The following is a 24333-nucleotide window of genomic DNA, read 5'->3' as shown; positions in this document are numbered from 1 at the left end:
CCATCGCTCCGCAGGCCGCTGCCACTGAGAAGGGCTGTGCCGGGCCCCTCCTGCTGCAAGGGTCCGCTAGCGGGAAACAAACCCGGCTGCAGGGCTGCTCCGGGAGCCCCTGCCCCGCGGTCCCTCCGCCAGAACATCCGCCCGGGACTGCGTCTCCCCGATGAGACGGAAGACCCCTCCAGGATGGCTGGAGACCGCGTACACCGCGCCTCCTCCATAGGGGCTGCCTGAAGCTGAGCCCCAGAGGCCAGAGCCTCGGAGATTCGACCACCCCTTTACTCCAAGCGTTGGCTCCACCCCGCTTCCCTGACCCAGGTCTATGTCAGGCCGCACAGTTGAGGGCTCTTCCCAGCTGTGTCTACTCGCCCTGTGGGGGCTGCACAGCACCCTGTTTGAGTCGCTGCCAACCTCGTTACAGCTCTGGGAGGGTGTAATGCCTGGGCCTGGTGGGAGCTAGGCTGCAGATCCCCTTGTGCCTGGAGGCCAGTGTTCATGTGGGCAGCGTGTCTGCTCTTGCTTCCACAGGTCTCCAGCAGCGGGGCATTAGGAATGAGGTCACTGAGGCCAGCGCCTCACAAGAAGGTCACTCAGTGTTCGTGCAGGCCCTGAGAGGTGCGTGCTCTTTCCAGGACCCGCAGCATGTGCACAGACATGATGTGTTTATGTTTGTGGTTGGGGATCTGCACAGCTGGCCTGTCTGCATCTCTGTGTGAGTCAGCCCAGCTGGGCCTGGTCATCAAGAGTCTCTGTAGCTGGAGGGCAGGAGATAGAGGCCACTAGAGTACCAGAAAGGAGACAGTGGCAAAGAGGTCTGCAGAGGGTCTTCTTGGAGAAGTCAGCAGAGAAGAGAGCCCAGAAATAAACCTTTGTGTATATGGTCAAGTGATTGTTGACAGGGTGTCAAGACCGTTTAAGGGAGAAAGGATTGTCTTCAACAAATAGTGCTGGGAAAACTGGATACACACATGCAAAAGAATGAACCTGGACACTTACCTCACACCATAGACAAAAACTTACTCAAAATGGATCAAAGACCTAACCGTAGAACCTAAAACTATAGAACTCTTAGAAGAAAACATAGGACTAAAGCTTCATAACATTGGATTTGGCAACGATTTCTTTGATATGAGACCAAAGATACATGCAAGGACAACAAAAAGAGATAAGTGGGACTTCATGAAAATTTTTAAAATTTGTGAATCAAAAGACACTATCCACAGAGTAAAAAGGCAACCCACAGAATGGGAAAGAATTTTTCAAGTCATACATTTAACAAGGGGTTAATATCGAGAATGTGCAGAAAACTTCTAAAAGTCAACAACAACAAAAAAACAAGCAACTTGATTTAAAAGCAAGCAAAGAACTTGAACAGACGTTTCTCCAAAGGTAAACAAATGGCCAGTATGCACATGAGAAGATGCTCAGCATCAGTGATCATCAGGGAAATGCAAGTCAAAGCTGCAATGAGGCCACCTCACACCCATCAGAAAAACAGAAAATAAGTGTTGGTGAGGATGTGCAGAAATCAGAATCCTTGTGCGCTGTCGGGGAGTTAGATGGTACAGCCACTGTGGAAAACATTATGGTGCTTCCTCAAAAAGTTAATAGAATTGCTATATGATCCAGCAATTCCACTTCTGGGTATATGCCCAGGAAAATTGAAAGCAGAGTCTGAAAGAGACATCTACACACCTGGGTTCATTGCTCCATTATTCACAATAGCCAAGTGGTGGAAGCAACCCAAGTGTCCGTGGATGGATGAACAAATAAACAAAATGTGGCATGTACATACAATGGAGTGTTATTCAGCCTTAAAAAGGAAAGAAATCCTGACACATGCTACGATATGGATAAACCTTGAGGACATTATGCTGAGTGAAATAAACCAATCACAAAAACACAAACACTTTCTAATTCCACTTATCTGCAGTACCTGGAGTAACCAAAATCAGAGAGTAGAATGGTGGTTGCCATTGTCTTGGGGAGGGGGCGGGGGAGTTAGTGTTTAGTGGGCATAGAGCTTCCGTTTTACAAGATGGAAAGGTTCTGGAGATGGATGGCAGTGATGGTAGGATGTAATTAACGTCTTTAACACCACCAAACTGTACACCTAGAAATGGCTTACCACACAGAGAAAGTTAAGACTAGAAGACATGCGCACATGTAGGCACACACATGAACACACAAGGTGTCACAGTCTCCTCTCCCTTGGGGCCGGGTCCCAAGGCCAAGTTCTTCAAAAGGAAACTCAGTGCCCTTCACCCTTGGGCCCAGGAAATCTGGATGAACCTCTCTTTAAGAAATCCTGCTGTCCAAAGTCTCAGATCCCACCAACAGGAGCGAGTGGCCCCTGAAGGGGGCTGAGGTGGGCCTCTCATCAGCGGGGCCTCCTGGCATTTGTAGGGAGGGGACGGCCGCTCAGGCTGGGGTGGCAGGCTACCAGATTTCAGGAGCTGGCGGGGGAGATGTGCCTACATTCTGCTTGCACTGTCCCTAGCAGCCACTGTGAGGTGCCCGAGAGCCATGCCTGGCCCTGCAGGCAGCCCTGCGAGGGGCCTGGCTCACCTGTCTGCTCCCTGCCCGCTTCCCTGCTGGCTGAAGGGGTCTGAGACACCTCTCTCAGACCCCTAGCCCCTCGCCTATGGGGTAAATTGTTTACTGAGCTTCCTGTGGAGTCTTCAGGTTGGGACAGGGCCAGAGGGGGGGAGGGACGAATGGAGGGGAGCAGGAGGAGGTGGCACTTGAAGACACTGTCATGCTGAGTCCTTTGTGCAGATCTCAGGGCCACCCCCGGGCTGTTCAACAGAGCAGCAGCTGTTCAGCAGAGTGGTCCGTCAGGTCCCTGAGTGCCCTAGTGTTTACTGTTCCTGCCCCCACTCCATCCCCAAGTGCTCTGGGTAACCTTCACGGCCAATATCACATCAGGATTATGGCCAAGTTTGCAGTCTCTCTCTGCCTCTTGGCTGTGTGACCTTGGACACATTACTTAGCTGCTTCCTCCTCCTGGCTGTAAAGTGGGGACAATGGTAATAGAGCCACCCCACCGGGCGGGGGTTGTATGCCTTCAACGAGTTAACATATGTAGTGCTCAGAGTGGGTGTGGCACTCAGGGGGCCCTCAGCATGCCAGTGCTCACCACCACCACCACCATCACCATCACCTTCAACTTCATCATCCTTACACCCCCGTCCTTATCATTATCACTTTTGTCATCGTCATCACCATCACTGTCATTATCTCCATCACCACCATCATCATCTCCACCATCACCACCATCATCATCTCCACCATCACCACCATCATCATCTCCACCATCATCATCATCATCATCTCCACCATCACCATCATCATCATCTCCACCATCACCATCATCATCTCCACCATCACCACCACCATCATCTCCACCATCACCATCATCATCATCTCCACCACCACCATCATCACCTTCACTCAAACCATCGTCATCTTCATCATCATTACACCATCATCACCTTCATCACCATCATCATCATCACCTTCGTTATCATCCCCACCACCATCATCATCATCGCCATTATCACCGTCATTATCGTTGTTATTATGTTGTGGCCCAGGTCACGTGGCTAGATTTGATTCCTGGGCTGGTACAGTGTGGCCTTCAGGGAGCCACCCCTTCCTCCCAGAGCAGCTGTTTCTGGGCCAGACCAGCCTGAAATGTATTGTGTATGAAAGGGAACCAGCCTCGAACCAGGAAACCCTCCTTCCGAGCCTGGGCGGGGTCCTGGGGTGAGCTGCAGGTCAGGGCCAAGGGACAGGCCTTCTCCCGAGGCAGACCTGGCCAGAAGCTGTGGCCACGGCCTCTCTTGCTGGCCTTTCATTCTTGGGAGATGTCCTGGCTCATGACAGAATCCTTGCCTCAGAGGAGTTTGTGGGTGGGGGGAGCTCGCAGGCTTCAGGGAGCCACCGAGCAGGTCCTGGCCACCAGCTCCCAGCGTGACTCGGGATCACCCTCCAGTCTCAGAGGGACAGTGGCAGTCACTGGCCCTCCTCGGTCTCAGCGAGGATCAAGGGAGGTCACGGCAGGCATGCAGCCCCGACATGTAGGTCAGGCCTAACTGAGCGGAGCGTGGGTCCTTTGGCCTCATTGCTCACAGGCTGTGGTAGCCCCAGGGAGCCTGGGGGAGCCTGGGGGCGCAGGGCCAGCATCCCGTGCCATTGTGTTTATTTCATTTTATTTTACTTTATTTCGTATTACTTTACTATTTTTATTTATTTCACTTTATTTCATCTTATTTTACTTTATCAGATATTTTACTTTATTTTATTTTGTTAGATTTTTTTCCTTGAGATCTAACCCACACGTGATAAGAGCACAAGCCCTAAGTGTTCCACCCCCTGGATTTTACGTCTGTCTTCACCCAGGCGGGCAGGCTCCTGCTGACCACGCTGCCCTGGACAGAATCCAGGTGGGCCAGGCCCCTTCCCAGCTGGCTCCCAGTAGGCTCCTGCAGACCCCTTCCCAGGTAACAGGCGAAGGTGCCCTGGAGCCGGGGCAGGGGCCTGAACCAGGCACTCAGGGCCTGGCCTGTGCACCGAGTCCACCTGGAGGGCCGAGTGACAGTGACTCCTCCGCCCGGCCATACCGGCAGAGAAACACCAAGAGGTCAGAAACCTAAGAACGTCCCCTCTTCTGGCCCCACCCCTCCCGTGGGGAATGGCTACAGAAGACCAAGCCAAGTGACAGGAAAGGAGGCACTTCCATTCCAGGCGCACACAGCATCCAGCTGGTGTGTCCTAGCGGACACATCGAGAGCTTGCCATGCTGGCCAGAGGCCAGCACATTCCAGCCAAACCGGGTGCCGTCCAGGCTCAAAGGGCGAGGGCTGCAGAGCACAGGCAGCAGGCCCCTCCACCCCCAGGGCCAGGTCCCCAAGCTGCCCTCTGACCCCAGGCCCCTCCATCTCCAGGTAGGACAACACGGTATTAAGGCAAGGACCTGGAAACGAGACAGGCCTGTTTTCCAGCACACCCTCCACTCCCTGACCCTTTGCCTCTCAGAGCCTCAGTTTCCCCATCAGGAGGTTCACACCAGTCTCCCTGACTCCTTGGGAGGAGGTGAGGGTTCAGCAGACGAGGGTCAGCGAGGAGCCTTGTAAGAAAGGCACATGGAGTCCACACCTGGGGCGGGCAGACCACCTGGGGAGAAAAGACCGCTCTTACACCCACCCCTCGGCTGCTTTTCTTCCCAGTGGAAACAAGGCTGACGGTCCATCTGTCTGCCTGTCTGTCTGGGAGGAGACCTTGGACCGGTTCTCAGACCCCGGCTCTTCCTGCCCTTGGAGGAATGGGCAGCATGTGTGGGTCAGCAAGCAGCCACTGGCACCGTGATGGAGCCCCCCAACACAGATCTCCACAGGAACCGGCATCCCCAGGGCCAGCCGCACAGCCATGAGCAAGGAGCCACAGAGGTCCCAGCTTGGCGCTTCTTCAGCCGGCTCGCTCTTCCTGCCTGTGAACTGAGCCTGAGAGCCACAGCCTCCCCAGGAGGGTCGTGACCACCAGCCTGGAGCCTGGCTGAGGCCCTACAGAGACCCCATAGCAGCACTGTGAGGAGGTACAGTTATGAGCCCATTTTACAGAGCAGGAAACCAAGGCCGAGGGAGAAAAAGTCCCTCCCCCAGAGTCACGGAACTAGGGCGCCAGGGGTGGAGGGGTGAGACACAGCACGGCCAGGACGGGGCCTTTGTGCTGGAGGAGAGGAGCCCCCGGTGCTGAGCCTGAGGAGGGTTAAAGGTGGGATTTCAGACACAGGCACCTGCGGAAGCAGCAGTCTGCGGGTCCCTCATCTGCCGTCTGTGCCCTGGTGATGCCCAGCTGGGGGCCTGGGATGGACCAGGACTCTTGGGCGGTAGCAGGGCCTGCTCTCTGGGCCCCACCTGGCTGTCTGAGAACGAGGCCACCTGGGCGTGTCAGCAGCTGCAGAAACATGCCCGGAGGCAAAGGTTTGTTTGGCCGTGAAAGCCTAGGTGGAAAGTGATGGAATCCAAATTCCTGCCCCAGGTGAGTGGGCCTGGCTGGGCTTGTCTCGCTCAGCCTGGCCCAGCCCTCAAGCTCCTCTCAGCTCTGGGCAGCTTTTCCCCTCCCCGGCAGGCTCTGCAGGCGCTCTGGCACTCTGAAACCTGGGATGTCCAGCATGGCCTGGCCAGGAGGTGCCAGCGCCCCTCCGCCTGCTATGACCTCATGCAGGTGGCTGTGGGCAGGTGCTGTGTGGGGCCAGAGGCTCTCCTGGGCCCCAGAGTGGGCACTGGGACCTGCAGTGTGCCAGACAGATGGCCCCTGTCCCCAGGGAGCTTACGGCCTGGGAAGAGGACAATGAGCATCTCATCTCAGGAGGCTCTAGGGCAATGGGTCTCACGCAGGGGCGGTTCCCCCCGGGGCACGCAGTGATGCCGGGCTGTCACAACTGGGGGAGGGGAGGGTGCTACTGGCTGCTGATGAGTGGAGGCCAGGGATGCTGCTCAACACCCCCACAGTGCCCAGGAGAGCCCCGCGGGGAGACATCCAGCCCCAAATGCCAACGGTGCCTGGTCTAGAGTTCTGAAGGGCAATGGCCCAGCTGAAGGGGCTGTGTAGGTTGGGTGGTCAGGGAAGGCCTCTCCGAGGAGGGGACATTGTCATGCAGTAACTAGCCCTGAGAGGTGCCATCCCTCACCCCAGTCATCCAGTGCCCCTGCAGCCCTAGGAGAGGAGGTGGAGAGCGCCAGGCCCTGGGGGGGCAGGGAGAGGCAGGCAGGGATCTGGTGCCAGGCCTGGGGAATTCCAGAAGGCAGAGGCCTCCCGACTCGCTCCTCCTCCCAGACTCCCAGCTCCCAGCAGCCTCTGCCACATTCCTCCCCCTGGGTGGGCAGGGGGTGGGGGGCTCGGTGCATTCCTGCTGGAGATAGGGGAGGCCCGGAAGGCAGTCTGCGCCAGCCTCCTGCGGGACCCAGATAACCTCTGTGCAGGCTCTGTCCCGATTGGCTCCCTGGGGCTGGGCCATGGGGCCTTGCTGAGGACGCTCGGGTCGGCTTTGCTAGAGAGCATGTGGGCGCACATCCAGCCAGGAGCAACCCTTCTGAGCACCTTGCAGAGGCAGTCAGGACTCACCAGCCGGCGTGGGCGGTATCCCCAGTGCCTCGTGGTCATAGAGCCAGGAAACGCAGAGTCACACACAGCCCCTCTGATCCTCGGTCTCCCCATCTGTAAAATGGGGTTTCTTGAGCATCACATTAGGCAAAGCAGCTTAGGCGCTTGCCCAGCACCAGGCACCAGGGCACCAGAAACGGCAGCCCTCCAATGACCCCCTGGGTGTGTGGCACAGGGTGGCATGGCGGCGCAGAGCGGCTGGGGCCAAAGGGTCCAGGTCAGATAGTGGAGACAAGGCAGGGAACACAATCAGCCATTTGCTCAGGGATCCAGGCAGGTTGTGGCCCTGACCTGAGGTCACACAGCAAGCCAGGGATGGATGGAGGTGGGAGCGGAGGCAGCTCTCAACTCCCAGTCTCGCCTCCCTCTCTACCACTCCCCAGGATCTGAGCGGGAGACCTGGAGGGGACCAGGTACAGACCCCCAGACCCCTTTGGAGAAGGAGACTGTGCTCCCGGTAGATGCTGCCAACAGTGGCCTGGCGGGAGGCTCCCCAGTCTCTGGGTTAACAGCCCCCAGCAATGGTCTCCGCAGAACAGCTGCAGGACTAGTGTTTTGGACGTGTTGAAGCTTGAGGCACACAGAGGCCTGGAGCTGAGCCCACCCACCACCCCTACCTCATCCTGCAGGGCGGCCCACCCCTCACTTCCCAGACAACCAGATGAGCTGGAGGCTTCCGGGCCCAGCAGGAGAGGGGCCCAGCGGGGCGCGGGGGTGGAATCCCCACAGGCCTTCCCCTCTGCTTTTTGGTACTCCTGAGCCCTCCTTTTAGAAATTGGGGCGACAGGATGGGAGGGGCTGGGATGTCACTTGCATCTGAAGCAATGGTGACCCTGGGGAAGGCCCCAATCAGGCACCTGTGGGACGGGCAGGGATGAGGCCCGTGCCCGGGTGGATTTCACAGCCAGGGCTCAGAGGGGCAGGCCTGCAGGCTGACCCACATGGTGATGAAGACAGGGCGGGAGAGGCCCGCCGTCTTCCTCTCCGCAGTCAGGGCCCTGTGGCTCTTGGCTCCAGGCTGAGTCAGTCTCCTGTTTAGGGTTGGGTATCTTGGGTTTACTGCAGCCCATGCCTCCCAGTCACCCGAAGCACGGGACCAGCTGGCGGTGTCAGGGGGCTGGGTGGGTGGTCCACAGCGCCCTGAGCTAACCCTGCCTCCACCGTCTCCACCTGATGCCCGGCAGGCACCCACGCCCACCTAAGCTGAGCCTCCGTGGCCCCGCTCTGTGTCCACGACCCTGCCAACGTCGCTCTGGGCCCAGCTGAGCCTCCCTCACAACACCCAGGGCCAGTAACTGAGGCGCACCCCATGCTGCCCGCTCCTGGTCCCTGGGCAGCCTCCTTAAGGGGGCCGCCCCCCAAGGCTCGAATCCAGACCCGGGCCTGTTTATGGCTAACTAATATTCCACTATGTGGCTGGACCCACCACACTCACCCGCCCACTCACCCACCGATGACAGGGGGCTGTCTACACCTTTGGGTGTTCTGAATAGTGCTGCCAGGAATGCTCGTGTGGAAGGTTTCGTGTGTGGGCATGTGTTTACATCTCTCTTGGGCATGTTCGCAGGAGTGGAAGTACTGGTCACATGGTGACTCTGTTTAATCTTTGAGGAAGCGTCATGCTGGCGTCCACATGACTCTGCCATTTGCACCCCACTAGGAGCACAGGAGGCCCCAACTTCCCCGCAGCCTCGCCCACTTGTTAGTGTCTGGTGTTTTTCTTCTGCTCAGTGACTGCAGGGCAAGGACTGCACCAGGGACCTCAGGCCACATGAGAGGAGCACCCGGTCGGGCGCCGAGCCCCCACTCCCTTGGCCTACGCCCCCGCCTCCCACGGGGCCTCCAGGCCAGTGTGAAGGTGATGGGGCACAGGTGTCCCGGCATCCAGCCACTATCATCCAGCACCTGCTCAGCACAGGGCTCTGGATGCAAAATAAATAATAAAATAATAAAAGTAAATGAAATAAATAAAATTTTTAAATAGCTGTTGAATAAATGGAGGAAGAATATACAGCAGACTGGGGGCCTAGGGAGCCCCTGGAGCTGGGATGGGAAGGGCAGGCTGCAAGCGGGTAGGAGAAGCATTCTTGGTGGGAGGTGTGGCTTGTGCAAAGGCCCAGTGGGGCTGCGCAGGCGGCTCTTAGCGTTTTGTAAGGAGGCCAGTGAGGCTGGAGCCCTGGGGGCTCCGAGGGGCGGCTCGAGGCGGGGCCGTGAGGCAGGGGCAGGCCGAGGGCCTTGGAGGCTGCGGGAGAGCCAGAGCTTCCCGGTAGAGGGAAGGGCTGAAGGGTTTCCAGCAGGGGCCACACGGTGACTTGTCTGTGAAAACCACCTGAGACAACAGGCCGTGCGGCAGAGGAGGGCCCCCTTGTCACAGCCAGGGGCCACAGGGCAGGGGGGCTCGGGCCCTGGGCCTCGTCTGGACCAGGGCTCCCCGCACACCCTGCCCAGTCCCTTCCTGCTCGGTGCTGGGGGAGAGGCGGCAGCTCCTGCCAGCCCAGAGGACATGCTGGTCTGAACCACAGTGGGACGGACTAGGGTCCGGTCAGCCTGGCAGCCCTCGCCCTCCCACTGCATCCCCTTCAGAGCACGTCCTGGACAGACAGTTGTCAACGCTGCAGGCACGCGCCTCACTGGCCCCTTCCTGGGTCACAGCACCTCCCCGAGCCTCAGTTTCCCCTCTGTGAAACGGGAACAATGATTCCCTGAAGTCATGTGAGAGCCCACCTGCAAAGCGCAGACACGTGGCAGGGCCAGGAGCCCCCACAGCGTCCTTGGGACATGCGGGCTGAGCACGTGGAACCTGGCGTTCAGGGTAGGCACAGAGGGCGGCACAGTCGCTGTGTGTCTCCCCTCAGTCTACTCACCTGGACAGTGGGAGTGACAGGAGTCCCCGCCTCTCATAGCTGGCTTGAGGAGTGGCTGTGCCCAAGCGCATAGTGGGTCTGTCACCTCTTGTCTTCCTCTGCCCTCGGCCCAGGGCGCCCCAACCTGCCGGAAGGTGGGCTTGCACGTGAGGGTGGGATACGGCACTTCCTTGCCCCTGGATGAGGTGGATACCACTGTGTCCCAGGGCATGTGGTGACCACAGGGCTGAGGGTCTGTCAGCTCAGGGGCCCCAGGGGAGCTGCGTCCTTGCCAGCCGGCCTATCCCCAGCCAGCCTGCAAGGGCCACCCAGACCCTGCAGCTAGAGCTTCCCAGGCAGGCGGGCAGGAAGTGGCCCTGTCACCACCACTGCTGCCCCTTGTCAGAAACAAATCCCTTCTCCACAGGCCCCCAAAGATAGTGGCACTCTGAAGCCGGACGTGGGGGCGGGAGGGCTCAGGCTGCCCTAGTAGCTGAGCTTGGCAGACCTAGGGCTGCGGTGGGGGGGAGACAGAGATAGAGATGCAGAGAGACAGATAGACAAAGAGACAGAGAGACAGTGAGAGACAAAGGGATAGAGACAAAGAGAAACACACACAGAGAGGGAACATTCAGAAAATGAGAAACCCAAAGAGGGAGGGAGTCAGAAGAGAGAGCAGTGGGGCCATGATAGCTTAGGAGGGTGAGGCGGGGGCTGGGGGGTCAAGACCCAGTAAGAGCCCAGGGCCAGGTCACACCCCCAGGCCTGGCTTGGGGACCGGGTGCTGCTCCAAGGTGGGGGCCGAGCTGGCCCAGGAGGGGAGGCGACTTGCTGAGGGCCAGTGGTCTTGCTGGTCAAGGCACAGGGCAGGGCTGTGGGACTCGGCCCGTCTGGGCAGGGAGAGGGCCACACCTGATGAGTGTCTGTCCATGTGGTGCTGGGAGGGGAAGGCTGACCTCAAACGGCTGCTCTTCCCCCGAGGCAGACCCAGCAGGGTTCAGGGGGCCTGCCCATCCCACTGCGGTGAGGGGACCCGTGGGGAATGGCAGGTGAATCCCTTCGTCACAGGGTCCCCAGCCACATGTCCCAAAGTTGCCAAGGGGGGCTAGCTAAGCTGGCTCCCTTTAAGGGACCGTGGGCCCAGAAGGCTGGGGTTTAGGGGCCATGGGAGGCTGTCAGCTCACGGCAGCTCTGGCCCTGCCCAGGGCACAGCCCCGGGTCCCTGCCCAGGGGATCAGATTCCTCCTCGGCTGCGAGGCCTCCTGGCCATATAAGGCCGTCTGTGGGCACCTCTTGGAGAAGCTGCAGAGCCCTCACCCCTGCCCCGCCCCCATGGGAACCAGAGCTTGGCCAGGCCCCCAAGGACGGAGAGGGGGAAGGGGCCTGCTGGAGCCTCGTCCTGGAGGGGGGAGGGCAGGGGCAAGCCAGAACCCCAGGGCTGGGGCTGGGGTCCCTCCCTTTGTGCTGGGGAGCCCCTACCTCTCACCTGTTTCCCCCAGGGCTGCCCAGTCTGGGGCATGGAGCCGGGAGGTGGTGAGGATGGGGGTGGGGGAGCCCCGGCAGGCAAAGGTCAAATAGGATAAAGAATGACCCTACAGAGATGCCAGCACCTAGGGTGACCGTGAGGTGCGGTGGACACATCAACTTGGTCGTCACCTCCTTCTGAGGACATCCCATGTGCTCCCCACAGATATGGGATCAGGAGCTCTAGATCCCCAACTTCACACCCAGCAAGGTGCTGGGGGGGCCCTAATGGGGCCCCCTCTGGAGGGAGGTATCTGGGGCTGGGGTCCTAAGAGGAACCTCATTACTGGAGCAGCCCCATCCTCTGCTCTCCCACACTATGACGATGACAATGATGATGACGCTGGAGATGGCTGGATCTCCAGGGAGGTCCCGGCCCCTCCCCAGTTCCCAGGGTCTCTGCCCTGTCCAGTCCCTCCTCTGAGGCTGGGGCTGGCCATTCATTGCAGAATCTTGTCCTCAGGCCAAAGGCTGGGTCCAGGGAGGGGCCTCAAGTGAGCCGGGGGGGGGGACGATGTCTTTCAAGGATGCAGATACCTGGGCTGGACCGGACAGCAGCCCCTCCCTTCACTCCCCACAGCAGGGGCTGCTTCTCCCAGGCGAGCCCCTCCTTCCGCTCACAGGACCCAGGCCGGACAGGGTGCAGGAGGGGACAGGAACGGGCCACTGGGGCACAGCAATGACGAGTTCTTCCTGGGAACCTTGGGCTTCCTCTGAATGCCCCCAAAGTCACAGCCTGGCTGGGCTCGCGGAGGTACATGGAGAGGCCATTCCTTCATGCAGCAGGCACACTCTGGGCACCCACTTTTTGCCAGGCCTGGAGACACGGCAGGGCGGCCAGGCAGGACACAGCTCGGATTTAATTTAACAAAATGAAATCAGACAGGGGAACACCTGCTGGTTCTCTGGGGTGGTGGCTGGGGGGCCCTCCCGGGGCGGGAGGGAGGTGGTCAGACAGAGGGGCAGGGACTCTATTGTGTCCAGGGTTGAAGCAACAAGGCCGAAGTCCCGAGTGAGAGAGAGGGGAAGGCTGCAGGACCTGCTGGGCATGGACTGACCAGACAGATGGCACAGCTGGAGGCGCCTGGCTCCGCAGGGCCTGCCAGGCTGCAGTGAGGGGTCTGGCTTTTATCCCAAGACAAGCAGAACCCCTGTCTGAGGCTCGTGTGCTGGCCCAGGGCCCAGCACCCAGCACCCAGCAGGCACTCGGCACCTAGAGCTGTTATCATAAGGGTTCTTGCCCACAAGGGACAGCCTCTGACAATGGTGACCCTTCCGATTCCTTCCAGCTCATGGTGCACTTCACAAAGCCAGGTGTCCCAATGTCAGCCTGCGGAGGAGGCCCCCCTACACTCAGCTGGAGATGCTGCACCCATTGACGTCACGCTGACCACCCCTTGCAGCATGACGAAGCCCTGTTTTTTTTGTTTTTGGTTTTGGTTTTTTGGTAAGGATGATTGACCTTGAGCTAACATCTGTGCCAATCTTCCTCTAGTTTTGTATGTGGGACACCGCGACAGCACGGCTTGATGAGTGATATGTAGGTCCACACCTGGGATCCGAACCTGTGAACCTCGGTCCACTGAAGCGGAGTGCACAAACTTAACCACTACGCCAGCAGGCTAGCCCCGGAGTCCCACATTTCTGAGCATCCTGGGTTCATGTGTTTTTCATAGGGCCAGGCCTGCCTGTCCAGGGCATTAGTTGTGAAGAAGGCAAGCCAAGTGGGGGAGACCTCTGGGGAGAGCCCAGGACCTGAGGGGCTGGCCTGCCCAGGTCTCCTGGCACCTGGGCACACCTAAGCCTGTCTGCACCCTCTTTGGTGTGTGGACCACCCCCCATCAGGCCACCCGATGGTCAGGAGTGTGGTAGGCACAGCCGTTGAGCTGGGCATACAGCAGCCAGATGGGGACCCTCCTGCAACTCCAGGCTCAGAAGGCTCCCAGAGGAGGTGCTTGGCTGGGCAGTGCGTGGGTCAAACCATCTGTTGCTGGTTGGGGTCAATGCAGAGTCTGGCGGCCTCAGAAGTTTCCCAGAGCCATGTGTCCTGGAGGCCGGGAAGAGCCCAGTGGTGGTCCAGCTGGAGCCACAGGCGTGGAGAAGAAGGGACCACTCCTTTCAGAGCAACAACAAGGGGCCTGTCCCCAGACTCTCCTCCAGCCAGAGATGCCGGGACTCTCCCCTGGCCCCATCCTTCTGAGGGTAGTAGCCCACAGCCCTTGGGGGTTGGAGGAAGCAGAAAGAGGTACTCCTGGCCTAGGGGAGGGGTCCAGCTGCTGCTCTGGGTCCCCTGCCAGTCCTCGGGCCCTGGGCCCCCATTCCTTGACGGCTGTCCTCTGCCCACTGGTCTCCAGCCCCCCAAGCTCTCAGGTACTCCAAGCAGTGACAAGAGAGGCCAGGACCTCTCCCCTGTCCTGCTGGGCTCACCACCTCCCAGTGACGCCTTCTCCCAGCTGTGAGTCCTCAGGGCGCCCAGCTGGTCTGCATCTTCCTCCCACAAAACTGGGCTCCACCGTGGCTGACAGCGGCCACCAGAATCAGGCCTGCCGCCTGCTCCCGACCCCTCTGCCCCACGGCCAGGGTAGACGTTCTCGCCAGCTGGGTTCCCTGGAAGGGCATCAGGGCAGCCCCGAGGAAGGGAATGTGGCCTCCACTATTCCAACCCACCGTGCCAGCCTCTCCCCAAACCCTCTTCCTGCCGAAACAAACATTCTCTGTAACGGAGCCCAAAGCCACGCGCCTCTCCGCCCGCCCGACTGGAGCAGCAGGGCCCCTCCTCCTCACACAGGCTGCACGGCTCCTGCCCCAATGTGCAGCTTCTCCCAAGGGTGCAGGGCTCAGCAGGAGAGCTGGGCTCTGGGGACAGGACGTCCAGCACAATCATCTGTTACTGATTGTGACCGCGATGACGAGGCCCGAGTGTGGAGCCAGTGGGCGCCCCGTGCAGCTGCTTCCCAGAGAGGCAGGCTCCGGCTGAGGCAGGTGCGCCCGGGGCCTGGCCTGTTGGTCCCCACAGCTGCCCCACGGATGGGCTGAGCGGGGGCTCCTGAGAATGCTGGAGGGGGGGAGGGCTGTGCTAAGGGCCACGTCCCAGGGCTGAGGGGGAGTCTGCCGGCCTCCTGACCAGGGCCAGGAACACCCCTCCCCGGCTCCGGCTGCCCACTGTCTGCGATCTCCCAGGTCCCAGAGCTCCCATTGCCTGCGGCTGGGTGAAGACGGGCTCTGGATCTGGGGTCGTCCTGTGGGGGCTGGGCAGAGTCTGGTAGGACCGAGGATAGGTCCCTCCCTCAGGGAGCTGACTCCTTCCATGGGCACCGCCCAGGACTGGGTGTCCCTCCCCTGTGGATTCAGGACAGAACCTGGGGTGGCCTGACAAACCAGAAAGGGGGCACAGCATTAGGGACTGGTGCCCAGTGAATGTGGGGGAGGAAGTGAATGACTGACCAGCCCCCTCCCCCTTGCTAACTGTGTGCTCGACTGACCCCGGGACCTTTTGGCCTCAGTTTCCCCATTTGTAAGTAGGAAAGGTGGCTGGGTGGCCTTGGGAGACACACTTGCCAGTCTGATTGGGGATGACTTGCTGGCTATATGGCATGGGCAGCAGGAGTGGAGGGGGCAGAGACGGGCCTCCCTCCCCTGCCCTGCCCCTCTCCCCTGGAGCCCCTCAAGAGGCCTGTGTGTTGCCTGGCTGGGACAAGCCCTCCATCCTCCCTGCTGCCCCAGCTCCTGCCCCAGCCCGAGCCGGCACAGGGTAGGGTCAGTGGGCACCTCACCCAGCTCCTTTCACCACATTCTCCTCTGCCCACTTCGCCCTGCCCCCTCCTGGCCACCAGTTGTCCTGTCCTGGGGCAGCTGTCTGCCGGGAAGCAGCTAGCCCGGATTAACCCTCCCTGTACTGGGTGCTTCGGCTGACTCAGCGCATTCTTGGAGAGCCGCCCCTCCCCACTCGCCTGCTCTGTGCCCTCGGTCAGCAGAGGCCTGGCCGCTAGGGGGCTCTGAGGGCTCCCCCGACCTCTGCCTGTGGGCCCCTCCAGGGATATCCGGAAGCAGAACTTTGGGGTGGTGGGCAGGTTCCCGGTCCCCTGCCCCTAGGCTGCCAGGGGCCAGCGTGCAGCCCTGTGATGTGTGTGATGTGGGGACCTCTGGGCAGGAGGGAGGGCGGGGCAGGGCAGGTCAGATCTCCCACCTGGGAGCCCTGCTACTGCCCACAGGCGGCTCTCCAGCTGTCCCTAGCAAGGGCTCATAAATTAACTCGGCAGCTCGCCTGTCTGCACTGGTTCTCAGGATCGTCCTGGTTCCCGCCCACCCTCTGGGCTGGCCCCTCCCCCACTCAGATCTCCTGCAGAGGGAACGCCTCTTCTCACCCTCCCCAGGTGGAAGAACTAAGTGAAGTTACAGAACTGGGGAGGAGGGAAGGAAGGGTCATCCCCCCTGCTTATTTCCCAACCCGAAGAGAAGGGGCCGCCCAGCCCCTTGGGATCCAGGATTTGCAGGAGGCCAGGGGCAGCCTGGAAGATGTGGACTGTCGTGAAACCTTCTGGGAACAGCTGCTGGTGAAGGACCCCGGCCAGGACCAGCTGGCTGTGGCTCCACGCACTTAACTCGGCACCCCAGGACTGTCCAGGGGGTCCCACGTGGGACAGACACCCCGGCTGGCCTGGCTCAGACAATGAGGGATCTGCCAGCCCGGCAGCTGCGGCCCCACCCCCAGTGCTTCAGGGCTTCCCTGGAGGCTGATGTGGGCCAGGAGCGGGAGGGAGGAGGCCCAGTGGCCACAGCCACCCAAATGCAGAAACAGCTGGGACACAACCCTGAGCTCAGGCCTCTAGGTCCTGTCCTATTTCCCGGTGGCCTCGAGTCCCTGCGCTGCACCGGGGAGGGGACCTGAGCGGGAGGGTTTCCGCGGCAGATGAAGTTGCTGGACCATAGTGCCCAAAGCGGGGCAGCCCCTGGCACTGGGGCAGGCTCACACCTGCCACCCCCCACCCCCAGCTGACCTCCTCTGTCACACCAATCCTCCTGGCACCCATGGGGCTGTGAGCACCCTCCCCTTGCCATACAGAGCCCCATGAGTGGGCACCGGGAGCCAGTCCCTCCTGATGGGTTTCCCTATTTTACAGGATTTTTAAACCAAACATGGGCAGGCAGGAGCTAGGAGGGGTTGACATGCCCGGTTGCCCCAGGGAAGCCTGGGGTCCCCAGTCGGGGTCTCCCTGTCCCTCTGCTGGTCTGATTCCCTCCAGGGCCCCCACCCACGACCACCCACTCACTGTTGGCAGAGTGTACTTTCTGGCACATCTGTGGGATGGGGCAGATGAGGGGCAATATGAGGTGAGAAAAACCCAAAACCGGCAGGGGAGACAGGGTGAGGCTGCGCTGGGTCTCCAGAGGTAACTCCCTCAAGCCCGGGGGACCCAAGTGTCCAGGATCCCCAGCAGCGGTCGTTGGGGACGCCGATCTGCTCCTGGGATTGCGAGGAGGCACGGGCTGGCCGGTTGATGGGAAAGATGCCTGGGTTGGACCCGGGGCGAGCGTGCCCGACTTTGGCCGCTGCGCCTGCGCCCGAGCCGCCGGGGGCGCTCGGCCGCCGAGAGGTGCCCGAAGTTAGGGAAACAAAGAGCGGAGCCGTTTGGGAAGAACTGGCCCGGGGCGCCAGGGGCCAGGGGCTCCGGGAGGCGCGACGGTGCCCCCGGGACTAGGAGCCACGCCATGGGGCGCCTGGCGGCGCCGCGTTCCCACGGCCTGGCCCAGGGCCAGCAGGTGCCCCTTCCGGGAGGCCGGCCGAGCCGGGGTCCGAAGGGTTAAGGCCGCCGGCCGCCCTTCCCCCGCCCTCCCCCCTGCCCTCCCCGGGGCGCGGGGCTCGGGCGCCCGGGCGGGCCGGGGCGGGGCCTGACGTTCGCGGGCGGAGCGAGCCGGGCCGCCGCCGAGCAGCACACCCGCCGGGCTCCCGCCGCGCCTGCCGTCCCTGGAGCGCCGGGAGCGCGGCCCGAGCTGGACGATGGCGAAGCCGGGCGCGCGGCACTTCGCGGGGAGCGCACGGTGCGCGGGCGGCCCCCGGGGCCCCGCGCGGCTGCTGCTGGCCGGGCTGGCGCTGCTGGGCGCGGCGCGGGCGCAGGAGACGGCGGGCGACGGCTTCAGCCTGCACCCGCCCTACTTCAACCTGGCCGAGGGCGCCCGCATCGCCGCCTCGGCCACCTGCGGCGAGGAGGCCCCGGCGCGCGGGGTCCCGCGCCCCACCGAGGACCTCTACTGCAAGCTGGTGGGGGGCCCCGTGGCCGGCGGGGATCCCAACCAGACCATCCAGGTGAGCGCGGGCCGGGGGCAGGGTCGCCGCCGGGCTGGGGGGGTAGGGGGGACACTCCCGAGGACGCCGGCGCCGGGGACGGATCGAGCTCGGACTCAGGGACCCCAGCCCGACTCGGCGGGGAGCGCCACGGGCCGGGAAAGCCCAGGTGCGGGCCGGAGCTCCGCGCGCCCGGGTTCCGCATTTTGGGGGAGGAAGGGACCCCAACTTGGCTACTCTGGCTCGGACAGATACCTGCGCGTCTCTGCGGGAAGGCGGGACGCGGCATCCCCGGCATGGACCCGGGGGCGGCCGGGCGCCGGTCGAGTTCGGCGGCGGTGGCGGGGCGGGAGGGGGGCGGGAGGGGGGCGGGTGCCCAATCCCTGGCGGCTCCAAGTCCCGGGATCCCGGCAAGGGCGGGGCTTGGCCTCCGCCGCCTGCTGCCTGTGGGGAGGGGGCGGACCGCTCCGCCTCCCCCCGGGACAGGCTGGAACCTGCTGGCGTCGGGATGGGACGGGGATGGGGCGAGAGGAACCTGGGGTCCTCGCGTTTGGAGCCAAACAGAGGAGGCTCTCGCTGCCCGCGGCAAAGAGGGTCTAGGGACTCAGTGGGACCCTCAAGGAGGGGGCGGCAAAGCGGATCTTTAACTGGGGATGGGCACACCGAGCTGCAATCTGGGGCAGTGTCTCTGCACCACAGTAGGTGGGGTCCGTGGCCTTCAGTCTCCCTGGAGAGATGTGGCTTCTGTCCCGGAAGACCCTCTGGCAGGCATGCCCTCCTGAGCCATGAGCCTGTAGGCGGGGAGTGGGTTAGGTGGCCTCACGCATGGACACCTGACCAAGGAAGCTGGCGGTTGAGATTGTGGGACTTAGTTTGGGGGCTGGGGTCCAGTGAGGCTCCTTGGTGGGCAAGGCCTCCTGGGGTCAGTTGTGGGTTGGGGGGGTAGGCAGGTGAGGTCTTCTCCAGGTGCTCCCTGACACCCCATGCTAGGCCCATCTTCCCACCCCTGCTAAACCTTAGGGAGAGTCTGGGGGCCCCAAGGCCGCTGTAATTTGAGCTGCCTCCTCCAGGGACTTGCCACCTTCCTGGTAGGAGAAGCTGGGGGAGGGGAGGAGGGTAGTTGGAGACTGGGTTAGCTGGGGTGGGTGAAGAATGAAGGAGCCTCAGCTGGGCCCCCTTCACTGCCTGCCCACCTGGCTCCTTGGCCGTGCAGTGGAGGGAAGAGCTGAGAGGGATCCGTGGTGCAGCAGCCATCCTGGGACAGAGGTGTCCCTCGGGCTCCTGGGCTCTCCTGAAGGCCCTCCTCTAAGCCCAGCACAGCTGAGACAGGAGCTCCAGCCAGCATTTCAGATGGGGAAATTAAGGCCTGGAAAGGTGCACAGCCAGACCAGGCTATGGCTGGGGTGAGGGTGGGAACCAGGGTCCCTGCTACCGGCTGGGTTCGATGCATCCGGTTGATGTCAAAGGGGCGGGGTTGAGGCAAGGAGCCTGAATGGGGGTCTCCAAAGCTGCCCCGAGGGCCTGGCTGAGCCCCCGCCACCCCTCCTCACTGCTCAGTTGGGATTCCGCCCTGTGGGCAGAAGAGGCTCCAGACCACCTCCACGCCTCGGACCACTCCTCCTTGTGGCCCACCCGTGCTGCCTGGCCCAGGACCCCAGGCCCTTGGGGAGGGGCAGCTGCCTGGACCCCTGCAGGGAGGGGCCGTGTATCACCCCTCGTGGTGCTAAAGGAGCGGCCTGGGAACCATGGCCTGCAAACCCCTCTCTGCTGCCTCTCCGTGCTGTGTGGCTTCCCTGCAGCCTCAGGCTCCTTGTCTGGAAAACGGGCACGGTGTGAGGGCCCGCCTCCCCTGAAGTTAGGAGCTTGGCTCGAGGAGCCTGGGAAGCTGTGCTAAACACAGTGACCGCTTGGCAATGGCAGTGGCCAGGACATTGTGTGCGAGGCAGCGGCCAGGAATGAGCACGGTCACCTGCTCGCCCAGCTCACTGTTTCAGAGGAGAGAGGCGAGAGCTTCCCTCTGAGGGCCTCTGGCACTTATCACCTGGGCCCGGGACCTGCAGGAGTGCCGGCCTCTGCTCAGGCCAAGGTCTGTTCTCCCTGGCCTGGCCCGTGGCCCTGTCTGGAGCTGAGCGGACAGGTGGAGGAGATGCCAAGGAGATGAAGCCCCCCTTCTCTCCATCCCAAGAGCCTCGTCTCGTGCCAGCATAGGGGGCGGCTCACAGAGGACACGGGCCATGGCTGCAGGCCGCAGCTCCCAGGGGCCGCTGGAGGAGATGGACAGAAGCTGGCCCGGGGCGTCCCAGCTGGGCCCGGGCAAGGCAGCTGTGTGGGCAGTGGGAGCAGGCAGAGGGCGTCTTGGGCCCCGGGCCCTCACAGCCCCAGGTGGCCATCAGCGGAACTCGGGGCTGGCCCTGACTCTGCAAGGGAAGCTGGGGGCTCGGCTGCGCCGTGGTGACTCACTGGGAGGGGAAGTCCTTATCACGGCTCCCTGCTTCCTCGCTCTGTTCCTGGCAGGACCCTCTGAGCGGAGGGGTGGAGGGCGCCTGGTTTCCCCAGCCCCGTCCACTGCGAGCCAGAGCCAGGCTGAGAGGCTGGGTCACTGAGTGGCCCCCACGGTGGCCACGTGGGGACAAGAATCGCCTCTCCTTGCCTCTCTGGGTGGGCTGAGCAGAAACTTCCCTGGGCTCCCTCAACCCTTGACCCAGCATCCCCATGGTGCTCCTGGCCCTGGGAGGGTCTTGACCACGGGCAGCCTTCTCTAGAAGGCCTGCCACCCAGCCAGATGGTCTTGCTCACCTCCTCTGGGAAGCTTCGTGGCCACCCCCACTGTGCCAGGCCCCTGATGAGCTGCACCCACGTGCACGGTGACTTCAGTGACCTCCCTGAGCCCCTGCCTCTGTCACTCGCCAGGAGCTCCCGCAGGACCAGGCAGCCAGAGCCCCAGGTTCCAGTTTGGGGGTCACCATTTGAGCTTGGCAGTATGGCCCACAGATCATGCCGCTTTTTCTGGGTGTCCTCCTTGCCTCCAGCCTATGGTGGCCCTGGGTGGTGGGCTCCGGGACTGCAGTTAAGAGCAAGGCAGGTGTGGCGCCCCCACCGCTGAGCCCTCCGCCAGGGGGGCAGCAAACAAGGCAGACAGTTCCCAGTCTCACGCAGGATAAATAAAGCAGGGTGATGCATGGGCAGGTTGTCAGGTCAGCGTCTTGGGTGGTCTGGGGCTTGTGGGCCCTGCTGAGGAGGTGACAGCTTAGCTGAGACAGCACAAGAGATGAGGGTGCAAAGGCCCCAAGTGGGAACAAGGCCTGAGATGGGGTGACCTGGAGCACCCAGCACAAGGGTCCTGGGGGCCCCTGGCCGGGTGCCCGGGTGTTCTGCCTGCTGATCTCACCCTCTGAGCGCATGGTGGAAGCCTGGGACAGATGCGTCCAGGGGTGGCAGGGGCACGCCATGTGTCCGTGGAGGCCTGGGGGCTCTCTATGCTGCCCAGCCTGGGAGTAGGGGCAGGGAAGCTCCCACGCTCCCACCTCCAACTCCTAGGAGGAGGTCTGGCCCCCTGGGAGGCTGGGGTGGGGGGGGCGGCCACATTTCCCAGACGCGGCCTCCAGGCCTCAATCAATGCCAAGTCCCAGAGGGCTGCCTTTGTGTGGCGGGACAGCAGGTCTGGTTTCCTCGGGGTGGGGGGCTGGGCCTGCACTCTGCCAGGGCCCAGCTCTGTCCCCAGCCCCACCCCCAGCTCCCAGCACCTGCTCCTCTCCAATGGACAGCGGGCCAGGCCCTTGCCAGGGGCCTCCCTTGCCCCCCAGAGGACAGGCCCCCGGCAGGTGGCTGGACCGTGACAGAAGCAGCTGCCGGGCCCCATGTGGGATCCGTTAATCCTTCGGCGGCTGAGGCAGGTGCCAGCGTTACCCCCACTCTTCGGATGGGGACAGTGAGGCTCAGCGGCTGCCGGGGCTTGGCTTGGTCCCAGGGCTCGGAAGTGGCAGAGCCAGAAGGCCCAGGCCTCGCCTGCCAGCTGCCCACATGCCTCCACTGGGGCCTGTCCCCTCAGGACGCCGGAATGGCTTAATTCCGTCTCTCTGGAGACCCTAATCCTGACAGCTCTGCACGAGAGTCTGGCAGGGGGAGAGTGGGGAACAGGCTGGTGCAGGCAGGGAGGGAACTGGTTCTCCTGATCATCCTGGCCACTTAGACCCCTCGCCTCCAGATGATCCCAGGGCTTCCGTCTATAAGGGGTATGTGACTTGTCCCTCCACTGGACCCTTTTCCCCCTCAACTCTTGTTGTTTACTCCTTGGCTCTTCCTGCCCCAGGGCCTTTACACAGGCAGCCCCTCTGTCTGGAGCATACCCCTCTTACAGTGTAGGCCTCAGATGCCACTTCCCTAGAGAGGCCCGCCTTGATTTCCCTACCGGAAGCGGGTGCCTCTCTCCCTCCCTGCTCTCCTGTGGCCTCTGTGATGGGTGTGTGACCATCTCTCACAAGAGCCATTTCCCCTGAGTCAAGGTGCTCAGTGGGTGTTTGCCCATTGAATGAGTGAATGGTGGACGAGGGCCCACAGGTTGGGGGTGGAGGCCGGTGCAATGGGGTGAGAGGGTGACTGGAGGGTCCAGAGGTCCCAGTACTTCTTGGCCGTCTGACTGCCCCCTCTGCCGCAGGGCCAGTACTGCGACATCTGCACAGCTGCAAACAGCAACAGGGCACACCCCGTGAGCAACGCCATCGACGGCACGGAGCGCTGGTGGCAGAGCCCGCCACTGTCCCGCGGCCTGGAGTACAATGAGGTCAACGTCACCTTGGACCTGGGCCAGGTAGGGTCCTTCTCTGGCCCGCTGCAGCCCCCACCCCTGTGTCTCTGGAGAGAGCCCACCCCGGGGCACAGACCGTGAGGTCTCAGCCGGAGTGGGCGCGGGGCCGGGAGGCTGGGCGCACATGGGCTGCTGGTGGCGGGCCCAGCACGGACATGGCAGCGGGCCCTTCTCTTTGTTCTTCCGGTACCCCTGGCGCACGGGGAAAGAGCGCCAGGGGGCGTGGGGGCTCACAAAGGTGACAGGGGGAGTTGGGTGAGGGTGCTGAGAGGGCAGCATGGAGGTGGGCTTGAGATGCTGCGTGCCCCTCAGGCCTGAGATGCTGCGCCCCGGCCACGGCCTGGTGTTTACTCAGAGGAATTCCTCCGCAGGGAGCCAGGCTCTGGCTAGCGGCTGTGGGAGGGGCCCCAGGAATGTGGAGGAGGCCAGGAAGTGGACATTCCTGGGATACCTGTGCTGCAGTGGAGGCCACCTCGGGGTCAGGTGTGCCTGAGCACTCAGGCCCTGGCTCAGGGCTCACCTTGGCCTTCGAGGCTGCTGTGCAGGTCTTTGGGGGGTGGAGGGGCGGACGTTTCCCAGTGACAAGTGAGCCCCCTCGGTGGAGCTGGGCTGGGTCCAACTCAAGCTGTGTCCCACTCCTGGTGTGACCGCCCAGGCGCCTGGCCTTGGTGTCCTGGCCTGTGAAACAGGCCCACGGTCCCATTGCCTCCTGGGATGGGGCGGGGAGGGGGCAGGTAGATGAGGCTGAGCCTGGAAGCAGCCAGCCGTGGGTCTGCCTGAGAGCTGGGGCTAGAGGCGATCCTGTCAGACCCCTACGCTGTTGGCAGGGGCGAGGACGGAGCACGGGACTGTGAGTCCAGAGGTCTGAGTCCAGGCGGCTTGGCCACCATCTCAGGCTGTGACCCGGTGGGTCTCTACTCCTTGCTGAGCCTCCTGCCCTCCAATCCTGAGGCTGTTAGAAGAGACAGGGAGAAGTGTCTCCTGTGAGCCTGGCTGGAAGGGTGGGTGCTGGGGACAGGTTCGGGGTACAGTGTCCAGCACCTCCTGCCCCTGGCCTGGAGGCCCGCAGGCTTGGCCCAGTGGGTGGGTGGGCTGTGAGGGAGTGGGTTCAAGTCCCAACAAGTGGCCCGGAATTTCCGGGCCTGGATTAGCTGTTATGCCCTAGGGAGAAGCAGCCAGAGTAGGGGGGAGGGGCAGGGGAGGGGTGGGCTGGGGAGCAGGCTGCCCACCATGGGCTCCCTGCCTGAGAGTCAGGGCTGGTAGTCACCTGGCCCAGGTGTGGGTGGGGCTCAGCCCATTTCCCTCCCCTCCCTGGGTTTTCACCATGTCTCTGCTCTCCTGTACCTGGGAGTGGGAGGGACCTCCGAGACCCTAAGTGACCCTGGGGACCCCTCTCTCGGGCACCGGCGTAGGGGTGCCCACAGGAAGGTGGGAGGGGAAGTGGAGCCCAGCCCCGCCTGGGGTCGGTCAGCGAGAACTTGTGCAGAGCTGGTGGGTTCTTTCTTCCCCCTCCCCCTCCTCCTCCTCCCTCCCAGGGACAGGCCTGGGCAGTCTGGGGGAGGAGCAAGGGCCCTAAGTGGACACACAATGGCCCAGTCTCCCTGGCAACCCCAGGGGGCCGCAGAGCAGATGGGCACGGTGCCCGCTCAAGGTGCACTGGGTGGGGCCAGGGAGGCACTTGGATGTCACTCCGCCCCATGCCCTGTGGCTCTGCC

General features: G+C 62.4%; 1 protein-coding gene and 1 long non-coding RNA gene across 4 annotated transcripts in view; one reads left to right on the top strand and one right to left on the bottom strand.

The window, feature by feature from the left end:
• Nucleotides 1-4195: 4195 nt before the first annotated feature.
• LOC106782451 (uncharacterized) lies at nt 4196-11253 on the bottom strand. Of its 2 annotated transcripts, XR_011430918.1 has the most exons (5): nt 10920-11253; nt 10029-10152; nt 7126-7218; nt 5795-5955; nt 4196-5175 (listed from the first exon to the last, which is right to left on the bottom strand). It is a non-coding gene; the product is annotated as an uncharacterized lncRNA (long non-coding RNA). The 2 variants fall into 2 exon arrangements; XR_011430919.1 differs by lacking the exon at nt 5795-5955 and having other exon boundaries at nt 4242-5175; nt 10920-11181.
• A 6182-nt stretch (nt 11254-17435) lies between these two features.
• Nucleotides 17436-24333, top strand: part of LAMA5 (laminin subunit alpha 5) — a 51817-nt gene continuing 44919 nt past the window's right edge. The window contains exons 1-2 of one of the 2 annotated variants that reach the window (XR_002802991.2): nt 17436-17835; nt 22469-22621. Coding sequence is in view for 1 of the 2 variants with exons in the window: in XM_023626870.2 (XP_023482638.2) it covers nt 17530-17835; nt 22469-22621 (459 nt within the window). In the remaining variant the exon portion in view is untranslated. The remainder of the gene's footprint in view (nt 17836-22468; nt 22622-24333) is intronic. The other variant, XM_023626870.2, reaches the window with a different exon arrangement.

The sequence above is a fragment of the Equus caballus genome, chromosome 22, assembly GCF_041296265.1.
Source record: "Equus caballus isolate H_3958 breed thoroughbred chromosome 22, TB-T2T, whole genome shotgun sequence".
NCBI classification, from domain to species: domain Eukaryota; kingdom Metazoa; phylum Chordata; class Mammalia; order Perissodactyla; family Equidae; genus Equus; species Equus caballus.
This window is presented reverse-complemented; position numbering and strand designations above follow the sequence as displayed.